Source organism: Thermobia domestica, chromosome 15 (genome assembly GCF_964235325.1).
Source record: "Thermobia domestica chromosome 15, izTheDome1.hap1.1, whole genome shotgun sequence".
NCBI classification, from domain to species: domain Eukaryota; kingdom Metazoa; phylum Arthropoda; class Insecta; order Zygentoma; family Lepismatidae; genus Thermobia; species Thermobia domestica.
The window spans coordinates 85,071,665-85,090,916 of NC_137468.1; the positions used below are offsets into that span (position 1 = coordinate 85,071,665).

The following is a 19,252-nucleotide window of genomic DNA, read 5'->3' on the forward strand; positions in this document are numbered from 1 at the left end:
AGAAAAAGAAAGACGCGAGAGCTGGTAATATTGTGAAAAGTAATTTGCTGATAGTTGTTAGCAAACGAGCTGTATATGAATGATTGATGACCCACCTTTTGTCTTCAGAAATTACATTGCTAATTGTGACAGAATAATTAACATTTTAAAAAGAGTAGGAGGGAGTACACAACACAACACACATGCAGCGAAGAAAAATTTAAAAAAAAAAAAAAAAAAAAAGATATTCGATCTCTTGTTGATTATTAACAGCTTAGTATTTAAGTCAAATTCATTTTAGTGAAACCTATTGAAGGGAACGCTAGCGACTTCTCTTGATAACAGTCGGAAGGGGGCTGTGTTTGAAACATTGAACGGCGCTTTCGCCATCATTAGTAAACGTTACGTTGTAAAGGTTACGTGTGATTAGGTCTAAATGAATATGCATAAACTGTTGATACACAAAAGTAGTTGTTGAGTTCTTGTTTTCAATAGCGTTTTTGTTGAAGTGTGAGAAAAAGAACAGGTGAAGCATGTGTAAAAATTAATACCTTCTTCGTACTTTGTTTAACCTTTGTTGGATCTAGGAACTCCCCGATGTAATGACAAAGACCTCTCAAAGAAGTGGATTTGACTTTTATGAATTCTTCTCGTATATACTTACCCTGTACTTTTGAGGTTTTTACTATTAAGATTAGAAACATTAAGGAGCAGTTAACATCCGGAATCACTTTTTTCCCTTGACAATTAAAATATACATACGTATGCATTCATAATAAGTTACAGTAGTACACCACATGAAGGAATTGGTTTCTCAGAATGCACGCAACGTGAAAATTGATATAAATTTCGCCTAATCCCCCATTTCTCATTCAGAAACTTTAGTTTAAGATAAATGAATATTTAAAATTAGCAAATATTTAAGTCTTTATATGCTGATGATGTAAATATGATAGAAGATGATAGAACACCAGAAAAAACGCAAAGCTCTTATTAAACGCTTGCAAGAACTTAGGTTTAGAAGTAAATTCAAAGAAAACTAATTTCGACAAAGTGGATATTTTCAAATATCAAGGATCAATATTAAAATACCAAAACCATATTCACGAAGAAATTAAATGTCGACTGAAAGCAGGGAATTCGTGTTATTATTCAGTTCAAAATCTTTTGTCGTTACGAATTCTGTCGAGGAATTTGAAGCTTAAAATATATCAAACGATGATCATGCCTGTTGTTCTGTATGGTTGCTAAAGATGGTCGCTTACTCTGAGAGAAGAACGTAGATAGAAAATATTTGAGAACAAGGGCCCGAAACGAATATTTGGACCCAAGAGGAACGGGAATGTTGAATGGCGGAAACTTCGTAACGAGGAACTAAAGCCTGTGAGAAACATCTTGGCATTTCAGCTAAACGAATAAAACGCAAGCTCTGACACAATGTTGCCGAGTGCTAAGGGGTGTGGTTATGGCTAAACAGACGAACTACAGCGTGGTTATGTGGCAAAAGATAGACATGGATGTGTACAAAATAAACTTGGCAATACAGCTGACCTCTCATTTGCTAGCAGCATTTAAAGGGAACTTGGAGCGCCGCCTTCAAATGCCAAGATGTTTTTCACGCCGTTTACATACATAATTTACGTAGTTTACCAAACATTGTTAGGATCATCAAATCTAGGAGGCTCAAGTATTCAGATCATGTAGCCAGAATGGAAGAAAGTAGGAACGCTTTCAAAGTTTTGAGTTCCATCTGAAAACGACCACTAGGAGGACCTAGGCACTGATGGGAGGACAATATTAAGATGGATCTCACAGAAATAGGTATACAAAGTAGAATCTTGATTCAGTAGGCTAAGAATAGAAGTTAGTGGGCTGCTTTTATGGATGCGGCATTGAACCTCCCGGTTCCATAGGCCATAGAATTAGTTAGTTTAAGTCTTTATATATTTGTCGAGTATAAAGTCAGTTAAATTCATTCCAGGGTTGTGTTTCACGGACAGATTAATATTTTACATCCTGAGTATTATACTAGCCCACTAATCTCAATTGCAAGCAAAGATGATAATTATCCATACTCCCACAGGAATACATACATAATCAATTTTTTTATTATCCCATCTCGAGATGAACTGGATGATGGATCACGTCCATCAGCAAGCTCGTCTTCTAACTTTTATCCTTCAACATATTGGCTAGTGTTGCCCCCGAGACGAGACGAGACTGAATTTTCCGTAAATCCGATTAAAACTACTCGCTGAGCAAAGCAATACGTTTATTATAAAAACTATTAACGTGTGACAGTTTCGCCAACTATCCACTTTGGCTTCATCAGACAGACTTTTCGTATGAAAATATGAGACGAGACAGATATACGTTTTCAGGACGAGACAGCCCCAAATCTTGTGTCGTGGACAACACTAATGTTGCCCAAAACTGATGGTGATGCATCGAGTAGTTCTTGAGATTTTATGTCTCCCGGACGGACACACGGACAGACAGAGTAAATACAGTGGAGTTCCGCTAATCCGAACTAATTCGGACTGAACCCTGTTCGGATTAGCCGGAATAATAGTAAAATCTCGATTTGAAGCGCGTAAACGAGTCTATTGTGTTGTAGTACATAGTGTATAGTATTTCAAAACACGTTTTCTGACTATAGTATACTTGTACTGTACTGGAAAAATGTTAAAAATGTTGGAAAAACTTGATGCCTTTATTTTTCCACGGACAGTACGTACAGTAGTTACAAAGCTTTCCGTTAGGGGTATTACTATCTCTGTGTAGTTCACTCTGCAGCGGTCGGCAGTTTGTCGACTGTTGTAATCCATTTAGTTATTAATTTCCTAAAGCGAATTTTCGTGACACAAAATTCCTCCCGGACCTGTTCGGATTACCGGGACTCCAATGTGTATAAAGGAGTTTCTGGTGAACCAAATTTCATAAAAAACTAAGTTGAAGTATATATTAACACCAGTGGCGTATGTAAGGACGGAGCTCCGGGGTTTAACCCTACTTCAGCAAGAAGTCATGGTAAAGAGACATTTCCTATATTAAGATATATCAATCTATACAAAAATCACATTTGTCCCAAAAGAAAATTAAATTGAGTGCTTAAACGAAATTCTGTGCCTTAAAAACAATAAAACTATCTCAATTATTATGACAAATATAATAGGTTTGTAAAGTTACTGGAAAATATTAATGTGCAGGGTTAACATAAAAGATTATTCGGATTACAAAACACTTTGTATTTAGAAATAAAAAACTTACAAAGATGGGTGTTATCGTGTTTCCCCGAAAATGAGACTTAACCAGTAAATGGGAACTTTTTCAGATCGCTTGTAATATAAGTCCTTATTTCAAGAAGAAGCCGTACTACTAAAACTTTCCCCAGTACACTGCAAAAAATACAGAAACTATACTTTTAGACACAATAGGGCACTCTACATACTCCCGACATTTTTTTCATAAACTTACCGATTTCTTTCTCTCTTTTTTTTGTGCAAACGTTTTTGTTTTATTAATGTAAAATAAGATTTGTCTGCGAAAATTTTATATATTTTACATACAACATTTCTGAAATAGAACTAGAAAAATTGCATGAAACTTACGACACAAAGATATTGTGAGATGTATCGGAAAAAAGTACAAAGCAACTTAACATTACATAAGTTCTGGTTCTTTTTAAAAAAAAATACTTCAAAAATAAAAAAAAAAATCTTTACGGATAGTCGCTTCCAACAGTTTTCCAACACCTTCAATTTATCTGAAATATACTGTTGTATTTTATTGAAATTGGATATTTTGGGTGCACTTAACTCACGTTTTACTATATGTTTTCCTTTGAGGTAAGGTTGTGTGTCGTTCTCCTGTAGTCCTCAGAATGAACTGTGCTGAAGAAATAATGCTATGTACAGTCATGTCCAAAATGATTGCCGTGTGTCTATAAATAAGTTGTAGAAATATAATTTGATAACGATTTCGCCCGGTAGTTTTTATAATGTTAGTATGTATATAATTGGCAAAGACATGTATGTGGCAAATTTCATGTCAAAAGAGCAGTAAATAAGAACAATAAAACAAAAATAAAACTTTCTTGTCCATTTAGCAACATTTTGTTTTACTGATTCTAATTTTCGTTTTTATAATTCCTTTCCTATGAAATTTAGCACAAATATACATTTCCCGATTATACACATAGTAACAGTTTTAAAAGTACCCTGCATAATAATTATCAAATTATATTCCCACAACAACAAAGTTATATATATGTGACAATCATTTTGGACATGACTGTACGATGATGTAACTACAGTTTCAGGAGAGTTTCCTGAGTATTAAAAGTGTCTGAAGGAAGATACTTGGAAGCAAATGTGCTTTTCTAGTGCAATACTTTCGGTTTCAACGAAATTCATAATCTCCTTATATAGACGAGACCATCAATTCTTGAAACCAATTGTCACTAACATTAATTAAGTCACTGTGTACTTCTCTGATGTAGTGGGGCAGACGATTAAATTTACAAACTTATTTCGGAATTTATATCATGTTTGTTTTGCAAGGAATTTTTAATCCTTCCAAAAACATGGCTATTTGGAAATGTGAATGATATCGCAGGGGAAGGAAGTGTTGAATCAAACTGAAACGTTTCATTTTAGTAAGACAAATTAAAAAGCTTATAATTATGTGATTCTTGCTCTGGTCTCCGCAGCTGTCGGAGAAATGTGAAGTTTAGAAATATCTATATAATACAGGTAATTAACGATATAATGCAGACATGAGGCTGCTTCATTTGGTCCCTTAGAACCTCAGTTTCATCATACAAATAGAAATTTCCTTTACCAATTTTGACGTATACGTTTCTAATACATAAAGTATTAAATGGCGGAGATGAAGTAATTCATACACAGGAATTGTTGGCAGCAATACATTTTGGGTGTAATCGAAAGTCAGAACTGCAAGGTCCTCCCTTTTCTTGCTACACTTTATGCAACTTTGAAGTTGATTGTAAAACGTATCTACCTCTTAATTAACGCACGTTTATGTCAGTTTTATTTTTCACATCTCTCTTGTGTGTGTGTTTGTGTGTTTTCAGATTTTCTATAATCGTTTCAACCATTTCAACTTCAAAAGGAACCTTCCTTTCTGGTCGAATCTTTCTTGATGACACTCCTATACCAATAAGGAACTAATAAAAACTTATAACCCACACAGTTGATTCATTATTTAGTTGGGGGAGATTACAAACACAATCTTGCCAATTATGCATAATGTCATAATTACAAAACTGCAAATGTTAAGAGTACAAACAACAGAACTCCAGGAGTGATATTGTTTCTACAGTGAACGGAAATTTGAGAGTACATTTTCTGACATGCTAGTAAGTGAAATTTATGTGATTTCAACATGAAATGATGCAACTATCCTCATGGAAAAGTTCATTACAAAGAACTCGTTTTCTCCAAAAAGTGGAGTTAATGTCGTTTCATAAATTACGAATTCAGTTGTATGTTATGCGACTACAAAGTTGCCAAATCTTCTCACAGTGGCAATTGTATGTTAAAATCGATTGTTTTCATGTGATTGAGCTATAAGACCTGTGTAAAAGTTATTTTGGTTTAATAGAACGTGTTTCATTTAATCCCCTCTCTCAACACCTGAACAAAGAGATCCATATGATTAGTAAGTGAGCTTAAGACTGCATGATATGGGACAGCAGCTTTGTTGTAACTTATTATACGAGATGGTGAATTCAGTAGATGAATATGCTGATATAATTAATGATGCTGAATACATTGGTAATTTAAACTCTTCAGAATTCAATAATGTATCAATGAGTTAACTGTAATGCTTTGGTAATGATTGTTTAACGATGAGAAATTTAGTGAAATCCAGTGGTGACTTTCGAGGGAAATCACGTCGGTTAAAAAAAAAAGTTCTAACGCTGCAAGCTAAGGGAGAAAATTATCTAATATTCTAATTCTAACATCACCTACAACATTAAGTAATTTTTCATCCCTTAGCTTCTAACGATAATATTGTAATAGTTACTATTGTGACTTCCCTCAAGAACCTCCAGTGCAAAAAAATATTGGCTTTTGTTATTCTAGAATTCATGGCATATATCAAATTGAGCCTTAGAATAAGACTTTTTTCAACGTAAGTGTTTCGATCTCACCTTCTTAACAAATAAAATAAAATGACTCACTGAGAGCTTCTGCAATTACTTTTGAAATGTGTTGCCTCGTCTTAACAAAGCCAACGATCAAATTACTGATATAATACGCAAAATCTAGCCATAAAATAATCATACATTTTAAGGATTTGTATAAGGTTTGCCATTTGCAAAATGAAACGTAAAAATTTTAAATCTTTTTAGTTTTTCTAAAGGAATCTTCCAAATTTACAATCTTAAGAATATACTATCGCATGCCTTTTCTCTGTACCGTATTCATAATGATTGTCATTGATCTCTCTCTCCTCACTAGATGATCTTAATTTCTCAAGAATTTCTCAAGTTGGTTTTGCATATTGCACATTCTTACAATGCAAGAGTACTAAACATTTTGATTATTACTATCATTATTTTAGGTTTTGGCACTGAACAACAATAAGATCACAAGTACGGAAGGTATTACCCATCCTCTTCTTGAATCACTGGAGCTGGGTCGTAAGTACAAATGGTTTTCATTGATATTATGTTCACATTTCCAGTTTAGGATTTATATTATTTTGCATCTTTCTTAAGTCTTGCAATATTTTGATTTATGCTTTCCGCTACTAGTAGACGACAATAGTGCCTTTAAATACTAGCTATTCATGAAAGAAGAGGATAATTTCACATATAGACTCTTGTGATTGTCAAACTGCGTCCACACAGTATAGAAAGAACTAATAGTTTTAGAGCGTTTTATGGATTTTATTACAAATAGAATATAAAGAGAACACAACGAAAATCTCTCGTAGTCTTACAAATATATCAATAATTCAAAGTAAACTCGGACGACTTTCTAAAAGGAGCGAAATAATTATAGATTTAGAAAAGTTTGTAGTAAAAGTAGGAGACAGAGCCGATAGAAAAAAAATAAAGAAAATGCAATATATACTAATTAGAAACTTCTCTTCGGCCAGCAATCCTTCCATTGGTTTGACGCAGCTTTCCAAGAGGTTTCATTTCCATATGCTTTTCCTTTCCTGCATCTTGTATTGTTGTTTGACACAGCTTTCCACTCTTCCCTATCCTGAGCCAGAGGTTTTATTTCCGTGCGCTTTATTTTACCTGCATCTTGTATTATTGGATGACACAGTGTTCCACTCTTCCTATCCTGAGTCAGAGTTTTCATTTCCATGTACATTTTCTTCCCATATCTTTATTATTGTATGACACATCTTTCCACTCTTTCCTATTCTGAGTCAGAGGTTTCATTTCCGTATGCGTTTTCTTCTCTACATCTTGTATTATTTGTTAATATTATTTAATTACAGCTTTCCTCTAGGTATTTTCCCTTCTGCCGCTTCATCTATAGTTAATAAGTTGATTCCTTCATCTCTCATAATGTATCTAATTTTGTATTTCATCTTTTCCAAATAATCTTCTTTATATTCCTTTCATTCAATATCTTATTCATCCGTCTAAGTTTCAATATTCTTCTATAGTACCACATTTCGAAGAGTTCTTCGTTTCTTTCTCATCTCCTGCAGCCCATACCACACTCCACATATACGCTTTTATGAGCCTTTTGTTCAGTTCTTTGTCGATGTTTCCGGTTAAAATGTTTCGCTTCCTTCGAATACCTTCTTCGCATGAGCTTTTTTAATTATTATTTTACATTTTGTTAGCATCTATTGTCGCTTCTAATTTTACTCACTAAGTAAGAGAATTCCTATATCTATCTCTTCCTTGTATTTTGTATTTGATCTTGTACTTTGGTCCTCATTCTTCTTCTAGTTCCTTTTCTCAGGTTTGAGAATTACATTCCTCAGCGAATGGCGCCCTAGAACTGTTGCATACTAAAATCCAAAAGCAATAATATACTGCTGTTGTGGACAAATAAATATCTGGTAAATAAACTTCAAATATCCATTAGCTTGTTTACCTTGGTTTTACATCACTTAGACTTTCGCAAAATAGCAACAGATCCTTTAAAAGGTTTAATAACCAAAAATTATTTCTCAAAAGTACTTCGTTATCTAATTATAAGAAAATAGAAGTTTTTAAATAGTGGTCAAATTACTAACACTTATAAACCGAGTCTCAGATTCGATTCCCGGTCTAAGTACTCTCTTGGATTCAAAACCCGAGTAGTTATTCAGATCCAACTTTAAACGGTAGATATCCGTCTCATATAGTCTGGGTGCTGAAAAAAGACGTTAAACTTAAATGAACCAACCAAACAACCCGCAATGTTCATTGTTTACAATAACTTCACAATGCAACAAAAGAATTATTATATTGAGGCTACTTGAAATTGTAGCTTCATGGGGTATAATGTTTGATTTATGATTAACGCGACAAACTGCATCTTATTTTCTGGGTACATTCGTTTCGATATTCATAACAGAATATAGAATATGAAAACCTTCTAAATTTATGAATTGTTATCAGATTCCTTAGTTGTAATTTCTGATTTTCTTGAGCCTCCTTATTGAGGCGTTGAAGAAAAAACGTGAGAAATTCTTGATTTTCTTAAAGGAAGCTAAGGTATGGCGGTATGGGACACAATCGATGATGGCATGTTGGCTGGGCGAATGAAACGAAGGTTGTGATGCAATGTAGGGTGTGATAAATTGATGTAGGTAAGCTGACGCACTACAGCGTGAACAGGAGACACGTACATCTGGTTCTCTGCTTTAACAACACGTAATAACATCGCAGCCCTCTTATTTGCTGACAGTGTTTGAAGGAACTGAGAAGGCAGGCCTCAAATGTCTTAAACACTATCCCTTAGCATAATTAAAAATTATCCAGCAAATAGTAGTCTTTACTGGTAAATAATCTTACTTTAAGCGAACCCCCCCTCTTGGGCAGTAATGTTTTCAGGGGTGATCCGGGAAGAATTTTCCCCACGGAGCTGCGAAATTCCTCTCCAGGGCAACTTAGATTACTCGAGTAGTATTTACGATAGTTGAACTATCTTTGTGCCTCTGGGTTTCTGGCTTAGGGATCATGGTCCAGGGGTGGATAGGACCGCCCTCTCTAACTTTGAAAGGAACATGTTGACCACCCTTAAATTTTGGGAGGGGTACCTAGGACCACTCCTTAAATTTGGGAATTGTCAAAAAACAATAATTGTTGAATGGTCTCTAAAATCCTAATATAAACCACTGTTAGTTTGAGTAGTCCATCTTGTTCCCTTTCATGGGTATAAAATTGCCAATAAATAAATAAATAAATAAATAAATAAAGTTTGGAGGTTTTTGGTCCATTGTATCCTCTTTGATAAGGCATTATTATTTTATATGGTTGTATGGGTTAGTATAGGAGTCCATACTCTTTTATAAGAAATGGGTACATTGATGTACTTCTCTAATTTTGGGAGAGGGGCACATAGGATCACCTCCTTATATTTGGGAATTTTCAAAACCAGGACTCAAGTGTATACCATTGTAAATTTGGGTGGTCCTGATTATTCCTTTCTGTGTGAAAAAAATTGTCAAATATCAGTATTACCACGTGTTCACCACGTGGTCAGTTAATTGACCTAATTTATGTTCTTTGATGAACCTTTAACACGTTACATGATTATATGGTTTAAGCTTTCTAAAAGTACTGGAGAGGTTTGAGTAATGCCTTCGGGTCTCATAATAAATAAAAGGAAAAATCCCAACCTACACTTCGCCGTGAGAGAAAGTGGCCAACGTCTTAGGTGGCTAACGTAGGTGAGGACCGACCGAGTCTCGGGATAAGGAATTAACCTTTACTAGATGCAAACGGCCTCCTCGAAGAGCGGGTGAAGGTTCAGGCACTTTCTTGTCCTTAGAGGGAAAACTGTCCTAAAAGGTGGATGAACCACAAGATGGTCAACGCCATGGAGATGTGGAAAGGAATTGGGAATACTACCACATCACCTTTTTCCCAAGAGGGACACAGGAGGAGATTAAATATAATGACGGTTCTACCTGAGGTAAAACAGTCCCCCGTTCGTATCTATGAGAAGAATCATCAGAGGAGAAAATAATATCAATAACTTTCATTTCAGCATAGGAATCTCAAACGTACGAAATTTAGACGTGCGGATAAACTTGAAATTTTAAAAATGGAAATGAATAAATTTAAAGTGAACATAAAGGGCTTTAGTAAAGTGAGATAGTTTGAAAAACACTAGATAAATTAGCGAAATTACTCAAGGCAGAGAATGATGTCTCGTGTTAAGGCCGAGAATGATGTCGCGAGAGCAATGAAGAACAAAGCAGCACGAAGTGTAACCAAAGTGAAATGGCAGTGACCGCTTGATGTTTGTAAACGTAGGTGCATACCCAGTGGATATTGTGATAATGTGAAATTGTATATCCCAATAACCGATCATGATGATAATAAAGTAGAAGTAATATATGGTAAAATTAGTGACATACTGCATCAGGAGGGAAGAGGTAAGTTCAACGCCGTGGCCGTAGTAATGAGAGACTTCAACAACGTAGTAGGAGAAGAAGCTGCGAATAAGGTGGTGGGACCATTTGGACTAGGTAGAAGACACGCACGAGGCCAAATACTTATCGATTTCTGTAAGCAACGTGATATAATGGTGACGAATATGTGGTTTAAGAAAAGAGAGAAACAAGCTGTACGCCATGCACGCAGTGTTTGTTCACTATAAACTCCACTTGGCGCAAGCTCGATTGAACCAGGGATCCCCACACACCACAAGTGAGCGCACTACCACTGAACCACCGCCGTTCAACTTTATTCTATTCGACTAGAAGGTTAGAGTAGTGAGATCCTTACCTGTTGAATTTACTTGTTAACATTTAATGTATAATTAATTTCATGCCCAAAAGCTATTTGTGGGAAATAAAGATAGTATTTGTTATTGAACATAATAATAATAATAATAATAATAATAATAATAATAATAATAATAATAATAATAATAATAATAATAATAATAATAATAATAATAATAGTCTCATATTCCTTTAGTTTAGATGATAAAGCTTAACCTTTTTACAAAATCAGAAATATTGACCTGGGAGTCGTTATTAATAACACAAACCAATTTCTCCCCCTTCTAATTTGTTTTTTAGTGATTTTTTCTTGTCCACGATTTTAAGCAACATAAAAGATTAGACAAGATAGGATCCTTACTTAACCTAAAATAACAGACACAGATCTTATCATAAATGTGTGTATCGATCATAATTTAATGAGATAATTGGTCACGCGAAATGGTGCTACACGCTGTACATCAGTTATGTATACATAATTTTGGCAAGGATAGGTTCAAACACTTATGTTCATATCGATAATAGTATTCGAAATAATAATAGCAGTTAAACGTGTATTATTATTCATATATCTTCTATGTTGTATCCGCACGTCACTACTTTTTCATAATAATAATAAAGGTTGATTTTGAAACCTTAACCATTAAGTTTAGACACTACCTAATATCTCAAAGTAATAAAGTTTGCTGTTTGTTTCGAAACAGGTCTTTCTGAGTAAACACTACATTCAAAATAATTTTTTAAATTAGTTTTTTCCGAGACATTTGAGACAAAATTAAACATTTTACGAGCCGTCAACTCGTCTCGAAAAATCAAGGCGAGACAAGCATGCTCTCGTGCACAAAGCTAATCTCGTCTCGTTCGCATCCCTTACAATTCCTGACCAGAAAGTCGAACGGAAGCAAGCGATAGAGGACTTCACAGGTGAACGTTAGTTCAAGGTGTAAACTATTATTCCGAACATTTCAGTTTATATAGGGAAGTCAAGAGTACCATCATACATCAATTTCTTATACGGTATGTTTACCCAGCAACTTTCAACAAACTGTTTCAATATACCATTATGAGAAAAAAAGATCAGATTTCTTGCAGTCATGGACCAATGCTTCCAGCAAAAGTTGATACGGTCTGTCGAAGGTAAGCTGCATCTGAAAAATGAAGAATACCATACCATTTCTTGTTGGTAGTGTATTGTTTGCAGTTTTTTTTTATTCCTTGCGTTCAAAATACAAAAAAAAAAAAAAAAAAGTAAGAGCGGGCATGTCCGCAAGGTGATGGTTCCTGTAAAATTGTCAGCGGGTGGGGCCTATTCAGTGGCAGCGAAGCCCCCTAAAGTGAATAGAGGCAGGGATTCACACGTTTGCCTTCTCAACTTGAAAAAGAATTTAATTACTATTCACCTTACATTAATTCTTATTCATTTTATACTCTCCAGGATTTTTCTTATTCTTAGCAACGAGCAAGAAAAACTAGAAAATGCATTGCCCTGAAACCATTTACGCCAGGATTCTGTTTTTCAAAGTTGCTGATAAGGTTTACTTGTATAGAATATAAGTAATTTTTACTCCAAGCATCACTTTTTCGTTATTCTCATTCGTTTTGTGTGAAGACATCCAACATTGTATACGTGACACCATAATTTTCAGTAAAGATTTCAAAGAAAAATTTTTTTTTTTAATTTTTTTATTATTATTTATTGTATGCTGTAAAGCTTCTGGTGACGGTAAAACAACAGCTATAAATCACTACGTGTTTTTTTTTTTTTTTTTTTTTTTTGAAAGATCTTTGTCAGTAATTTCTTACATACAGAAAAGTTTAATACTTACTTTGCAGGCCACAAATTATACTGGCTTCTTTATTGAAACTTGTTTTGTGTATAAGAGTGATGTTTAAAATGCTCGGATCTTCTCATTTTGTTTTTTTTTTCTTTTTTCGTTTAGTATCTGATCTACTCAAAACTTTCATCCTAATTTTCGTTCCCTTGTTCCATAAAAAAAAAAAAAAAAATGAACAAGGAAAATATGAACTTATTATTATGCCAGTTTTTCTGGATAATTTTTCTTCTTTTCTGCTAAAAAGATAATAATAAAAATACAGATTGTTTTTAATATATATATATATATATATATATATATATATATATATATATATATATATATATATATATATATATATATATATATATATATATATATATATATACTACCGGCCAAAAGTATTGCATCATCCATGGAAATGCTGTAAATACGTACAAGGTGTACCGATTTTCATGAAAATATGTTGAAATGTTATACATAAATTATCGTTAAGTCATTCTGAAACGTTCCTAAATTTGTCACCAGTAAAATAACTTCTCGCGATCAAAAATTAGTTCAAAATGTGGCGAGACCTCACCCTCACAGCAAAAAGAAAAGTTTTTGACAAGTAGGAAGATAATATGTTTTTAGCTGGTATAATTAATAACATGAATATTTGTTTCCATACAACATAAAATGTCATTGTAAGTACGAAACCAGCTGCAATTGTGCTTAGTTTTCTTTTCTGTTCGCCTTTCAGGGACCAGTGGTCATCAAGAGTTGTCAGCTAAAATATACTAAATAAGTGATTGTTTGTTCGACACATATGAACAGTATGGCTCAAGTTCGTGAACTTAGTAAAGAACAAGGTGCTGTTATTGTGGAATTGTACATGTTAAAGTTTTCTACGTGACAGATCGCTAGAAAAGTGAACATACATCAATCTACAGTTGTTCGCACTATTCAACGTTTCAACGAAACTCTGTCAAATGTTAATCGTCGATGACCTGAAAGACCGCGAATAACGTCAAAGAATGAAGATCAGTTTATTGTAGTGACAAGCATACGTCAACGAACACTAACTGCCCCAGACATTCGAGAAAAACTTAATGCTACCCGAGTAACAGTCGTATCTGTTAAAACACTGAAACGCCGACTTCGGAAACACGGTTCATCAAGGGGATGCATTGCAACAACAACAACAACAAACTTTAGAGTAAACAAAACAAACGTAAACGATTGCAATGGGCTAAAGAATATAAGAATTGGTCAGTACAACAGTAGTATAAAGTACTCTTTAGTGACGAAAGTAAATTCGAAATTTTTGGAACTAAACGCAGAAAGTTTGTTCATCGACTTCGTGGAGAACGCATGCTCGAACAATGCATTAAACCAAGTGTCAAACATGGTGGTGGGTCTGTCATGGTATGGGTTGTATCGCGGGTGAAAATATTGGTGATTTAGTGAAAATTGAGAGAACAATGAAAAAAGATTATCATCGCATTATGGAGAGACAGTGGCAAAAGGCTTGTCGGGCAGGGATTTACTTTTCAACAAAACAATGATCCCAAACACACATTTCATTTGTGTAAGTCGCACTTAGGAAAGAAAGAAAGAAAGACGAAAAGAATTGATAAACATGCGATGGCCACCGGAAAGCCCAGACTCAAATCTGATAGAGTTATTGTGGGATGAGTTAGACAGAAACGTTCGAAAACGTCGACCAGTTAATAAAACACAGTTGTGGGTACATTTACAAACGTGTTGGAATGGACTTAAAGCCCAAACATTACGGAAATTACTCGCGAGGATGCCTAGGTTGTGTGTTGCTGTATTGAGAGCTATTGGTGGATATTTTGATAAATCCCAAATTTGAATGATTTCATTTCACATTCTGACTCTTCTGTTTTGGTTTTGTGTTACCCTTTGTTGTTTTGTTTCGCAAATATAAAATTGTTCTATTTGTGTTCATAATTATGTGCATTCATTTCGTTTTCTACTGATATTGGTGGTGATGCAATACTTTTGGCCGGTAGTGTATATATATATATATATATATATATATATATATATATATATATATATATATATATAGTATATTGAGTATTTCTTTTTAAAAAAATACCATGGTTATATATCTATAGCAATATAATCTGATGTGAGCTAACATCAGGTAAATCAAAATACTTAAGGACGACATTTTCGAATTTGTGAAGTGTTGTCCAAAAATTAGATTAAATATTTCAGTTTTACGTCCCATGATTATGCCCTGTTGGCTAGAATAGACAGATGATTATTGAAAGTGAATGGTTGAGAAAAAATGGCAGAATGAGAATGTGCGAGCAAACGGGAGAACCCCGAGAAAATTATGTCCACAAAGTCTTATGGTCTGGGATCGAACCAAGGACTCTTTGGACCAGATTAGAAATGAAATCTTTGAGTTTAACATTCCACGATGATGTCCTTTAGACTAAGGGAGACGGATAATTAAGGCAAGTGAATGATGATGGAAGAATTAGTGGAATGAGAATATGGGAGGAAACGGGAGTACTCCGAGAAAACCCACGGACACGATGTTGTCCCGTACAAACTTACTTGGCCGGGGATCGAACACGGGACCCCACACACAAGAGGTAGGTGCTCTGCCATTGACCACGTGGACCCTCTCGGACCAGATTTGAGCGCTGTGGCACTAAAAACCATCTTATCCCCATGTCGAGTGATTCTATTGTGGTCATTTTCATGACGCTAGTAGTGTTTAATTTATTAGTGTAGTAGTTATACAACGAGAATATGAAAGTAAAAGTAAAGTTTCTAGATCTATGTCCCACAGTAGGTCCTGTAGACTTTAAAAAAAAAGTCATTAATGAAAGTTAGGGATGCGCACGAGACAAGGTTTGTGCCTGTCTCGACTCGAAAATGTGCCGTAAAAGTGATGTCTCGACTCGAAAACTGTATATTTCTCTATTGGAAGAGACGTGTCTCGACTCGAATTTTGTCAGGAAAATCCTGTCTTGACTCGTCTCGTGCGCATCCCTAATGAAAGTGAATGATTTAGGAATTTAAGTGGTGGAATTGAAATGTGGGAGCAAACGGAAGAATCTCTACTGGTAACGGCTGAGCTTTCGTGAATAATTTTATTTACCGCTCCGGAATGAGAGAGATTTGCAATAAGCATTCGGGCATAAAGAAACTATTTCAGTTGCAAGTGGGCCACTATTTAATTTTTTGTACAGTTGTTTTGTTGCGTTTTGTATGTAGTATATAAAGTTTCATTCCACACTTGAAAAAAAAAAAACTATTCTTTCTGCAGTATTTGACTGGCTAAAGAATTGACTTTGCTTCCTTTTTTCTTTTTTTTATAAAAAAGAAAAATAGTTAAAAAGTAAAAGAAATCGTATGCTCTGATTTGCTTCGAATGAAGCGAGAAATCTCCTATTAACCTATGATTACTGACACAAATCCCAATTGTTCCCTTGTCATCTTTGAGAACCTGTCGACGGTGAATCTCTCAACGTCTTCATTGTCGCCGCTGAAGAAAAGGAATTCTTCCCTCGGTGCTGCTTTAATATTATTTATCCTCTTCTATTCCTTTTGTAGAGGTTTCCTTTGAACTACAACCTTTCATCACTTCCAGTACAAACTGTAATACTCTTTAATGTAATTCTTGATTCTTTCTTTCCTCATTTGTTGTTGTTGTTGTTTTTTTTTTTTTTTCGTTGCTACGAAACTTCTTCTTGTAGTTGTATATTCAGAGACGACTCGTCAGGGATGTTACATCGGTAGAAATGAAAGTTTTATCACTTTCAAACTAAAGGAAGAAAGGTTACCTAATGTTCTAATTGTTGTTTACAAATGTGACTTCCCTCACGAGCCGCGGCTGTAGTATATCGGTTGCTGAAAACGGAAGATGTAATGTTCATTTTGTTCTTCATACTTTGAGTTATTTTTAAAGACTAATTGTGGCCCTGCGTAGCGTAGTCGCTAATGCTCTCACCTTTGGTACAAGTGGTCCTGGTAGGGGACACTCGGTGAAAAAGTGTGAAAGTTTTTTTCAGGCCAGCCATCCTGATTGAGGTTTTCCTGAGTTTTCCTCATTCACATCAGGCAAATACCAGGATGGTTCCTTACACACAAGTCCCAGACCGCTTCCTTCCTTCCCTGTTTCTTTCCTCGGATAGTGTAATTGCCGAGGGACGTCATCTCTTATACATGACGGACTAATGTGGCCATAGACTAGAGACCTGCACGGGCCGAATTATTCGGCCCGAGCCCAATCCAGCCCGAACGTTCCTAGGCTCGGCCCAGCCCGGGCCCGATAAGTTTTTCAAAATTCTTGGCCCAAGCCCGGCCCGGGCCTGATAAATTTTAAAAGTTTTTGGCCCGACCCCGGGCCGATAATTTTTTAAAAAAAATTAGCTCGAGCCCGAATCTTTCTCAAAATTTAGTAAGGTCTACTAAATTTGACCTAACCCTCAGAAACATTTTCTAAACTTTGGTTCACAACCTGACGCTTGCCTTCCGAATGGTATCATTGCCTCCTAGAACTTTGCCTGTCATCGAGGGAACAAAAATCTAACTTAATTGATTTTTTAGCATAAAGTGAAGATGGCAATATTGTTTAACGACAGGCAAAACATTCCCACCCCTTCTTGTCATATTTTGGGTTCAGTAAAGGTCAAAGTCAGAGCTCAATTTACCGCATAATGCCTACAATCCTCTATAGTGAAAGTGGAGCCGCTAAACAACACAAACTGTAAATAGCTATTGCATTCTTTGTAACATTTTTCACGGACACACTTCTTCAACGTTTCGCTTTATTCCAATTATCGTTTAACGAAAGTCAATAATTATTAAAGAATTGCAATTGATCGGCCCCGGCCCGGCCCAAAGAAATAACAGTGTCGGCCCGCCCAAGCCGGGCCCGTGCAGGCCTCTACCATAGACGCCGAAAGCCCAGAAACCTAATACCTATTCCCAATCCTTATTCCTTAAAGCCTAATAATCAATAAAAATTTCGTACAAACTATTGACAACAATAAATCGAGGCATGTTGTCCCTTTGAGGAAGCTACTCTAAACGTACTCTAATTATCTTAGACTTATGGTTCTTTTATCATTGTCTTTAGAGTGCAACAGGTCTTGGAAGGACGCCATCCGCATGTGTTACAACAGTGATTCTCAACCTTTTCGAGCCTAGCACCCACTTGGGTGAATACGATTGTCCTCAGCGAGCCCGTTATGTTAACTGAACCTATCATTGCAAAAGGCTGAAAGTAAGACTTGAAATAAGTAGTCTACGAACCAGAAAAAGGCTTTTAACCTTGAAAAATCTATACTATTAATTGTAAAATTCATAATGGCTTTGATCCAATAATAAGAAAAAAGTCTAACAGATCATGAAATCTCAAAGGTTTCCTAAATAGTTTATCACTCCTTTTGTTCCATTGCCCCCTATGGAAACAATGACGCCCCTTAGGAGTTGTTAACACCCACGTTGAGAACCACTGTGTTACAATACATAAATTGGGAAAATATTCCTGGATATTTCTCGACGTTAATTTAAAACTCGGATGCTCCTGTTGGGGGATCAGATTTAGGTGCATGCACGAAAAGTACCTCAGGAAATACTGTTGTGGACATGGGCGCCCGAAGATAATTTTCTAGGGAAGGGCCCATCTCCTTCGTTGCTACAATATGTTTGTTATTTTTATTATTTGTATTAAGAAAATCTTAAGAAATATAAGTTGTTTTCGTGAGCCAGAGAGAGCTGGGGTCCCACCCTGCCTCCACCTTCGGACGTCCATGGTTGTGGACTATATATTTGAGAAATTTTATTGAATAATAATTATAAACACACACACACACACACACACATACACACACACACACACACACACACACACACACACACACACACATTAGCCCAAGCACTTTGAGGAAACCAGTCAGTGTTGCCTTCAAGACGAGGTGAGACGAGAAATGGGGTTTTCTTGTCTCGTGACGTAAATTTTTATAGAATTTTAACCTCTTCTCGACCTTCGAGGAGTTATTTCTAGCATCATTTTGATTCACGGAGAGCTTTTCTCCTATCGACTCGAAACTTTATTTAGTCTCATTATGAAAATTTATGTACAGAATTTATGTTCTGATTTTTTTATCTAGAAGTTACCAGGCACGAGAGACCCTTCCGCGTCACGAGAGGTACCCGAAGGATGTTATACACTTAAACATTTAAACTATATTTATTATTAAAGTATGTTGTGTAATGATTTGCATATCTTGAAAAGACTTTGCAATAAGCAGATCGAAAGCAATGGAAACTTGTAGCAATTCATTTTTATATGTTGAAAATTTCGGATTCACATTTAGTTGCAGTGAAGACATCTCCCTAAGCTTAGATTAGGTCCTTGGACTATAAAAACTTATATTAATTGAGATATTGTTGTCCATGGTGGCTCACTGGTAGAGCGCTCACCTCTGGTACGTGGCATCCTTACAAATTCTTAGGGATGGGCACGAGCGAGTTCGAGCAAG

The 19,252-nt window shown here is 35.5% G+C and overlaps 1 protein-coding gene across 1 annotated transcript in view; it reads left to right on the top strand.

The window, feature by feature from the left end:
• LOC145671867 (leucine-rich repeat-containing protein 23-like) overlaps positions 1-19,252 on the top strand; it is a 453,825-nt gene that overhangs the window by 61,103 nt on the left and 373,470 nt on the right. The window contains exon 5 of the mRNA XM_081741092.1: positions 6,571-6,649. Within this exon, the coding sequence (XP_081597218.1) occupies positions 6,571-6,649 (79 nt within the window). The remainder of the gene's footprint in view (positions 1-6,570; positions 6,650-19,252) is intronic.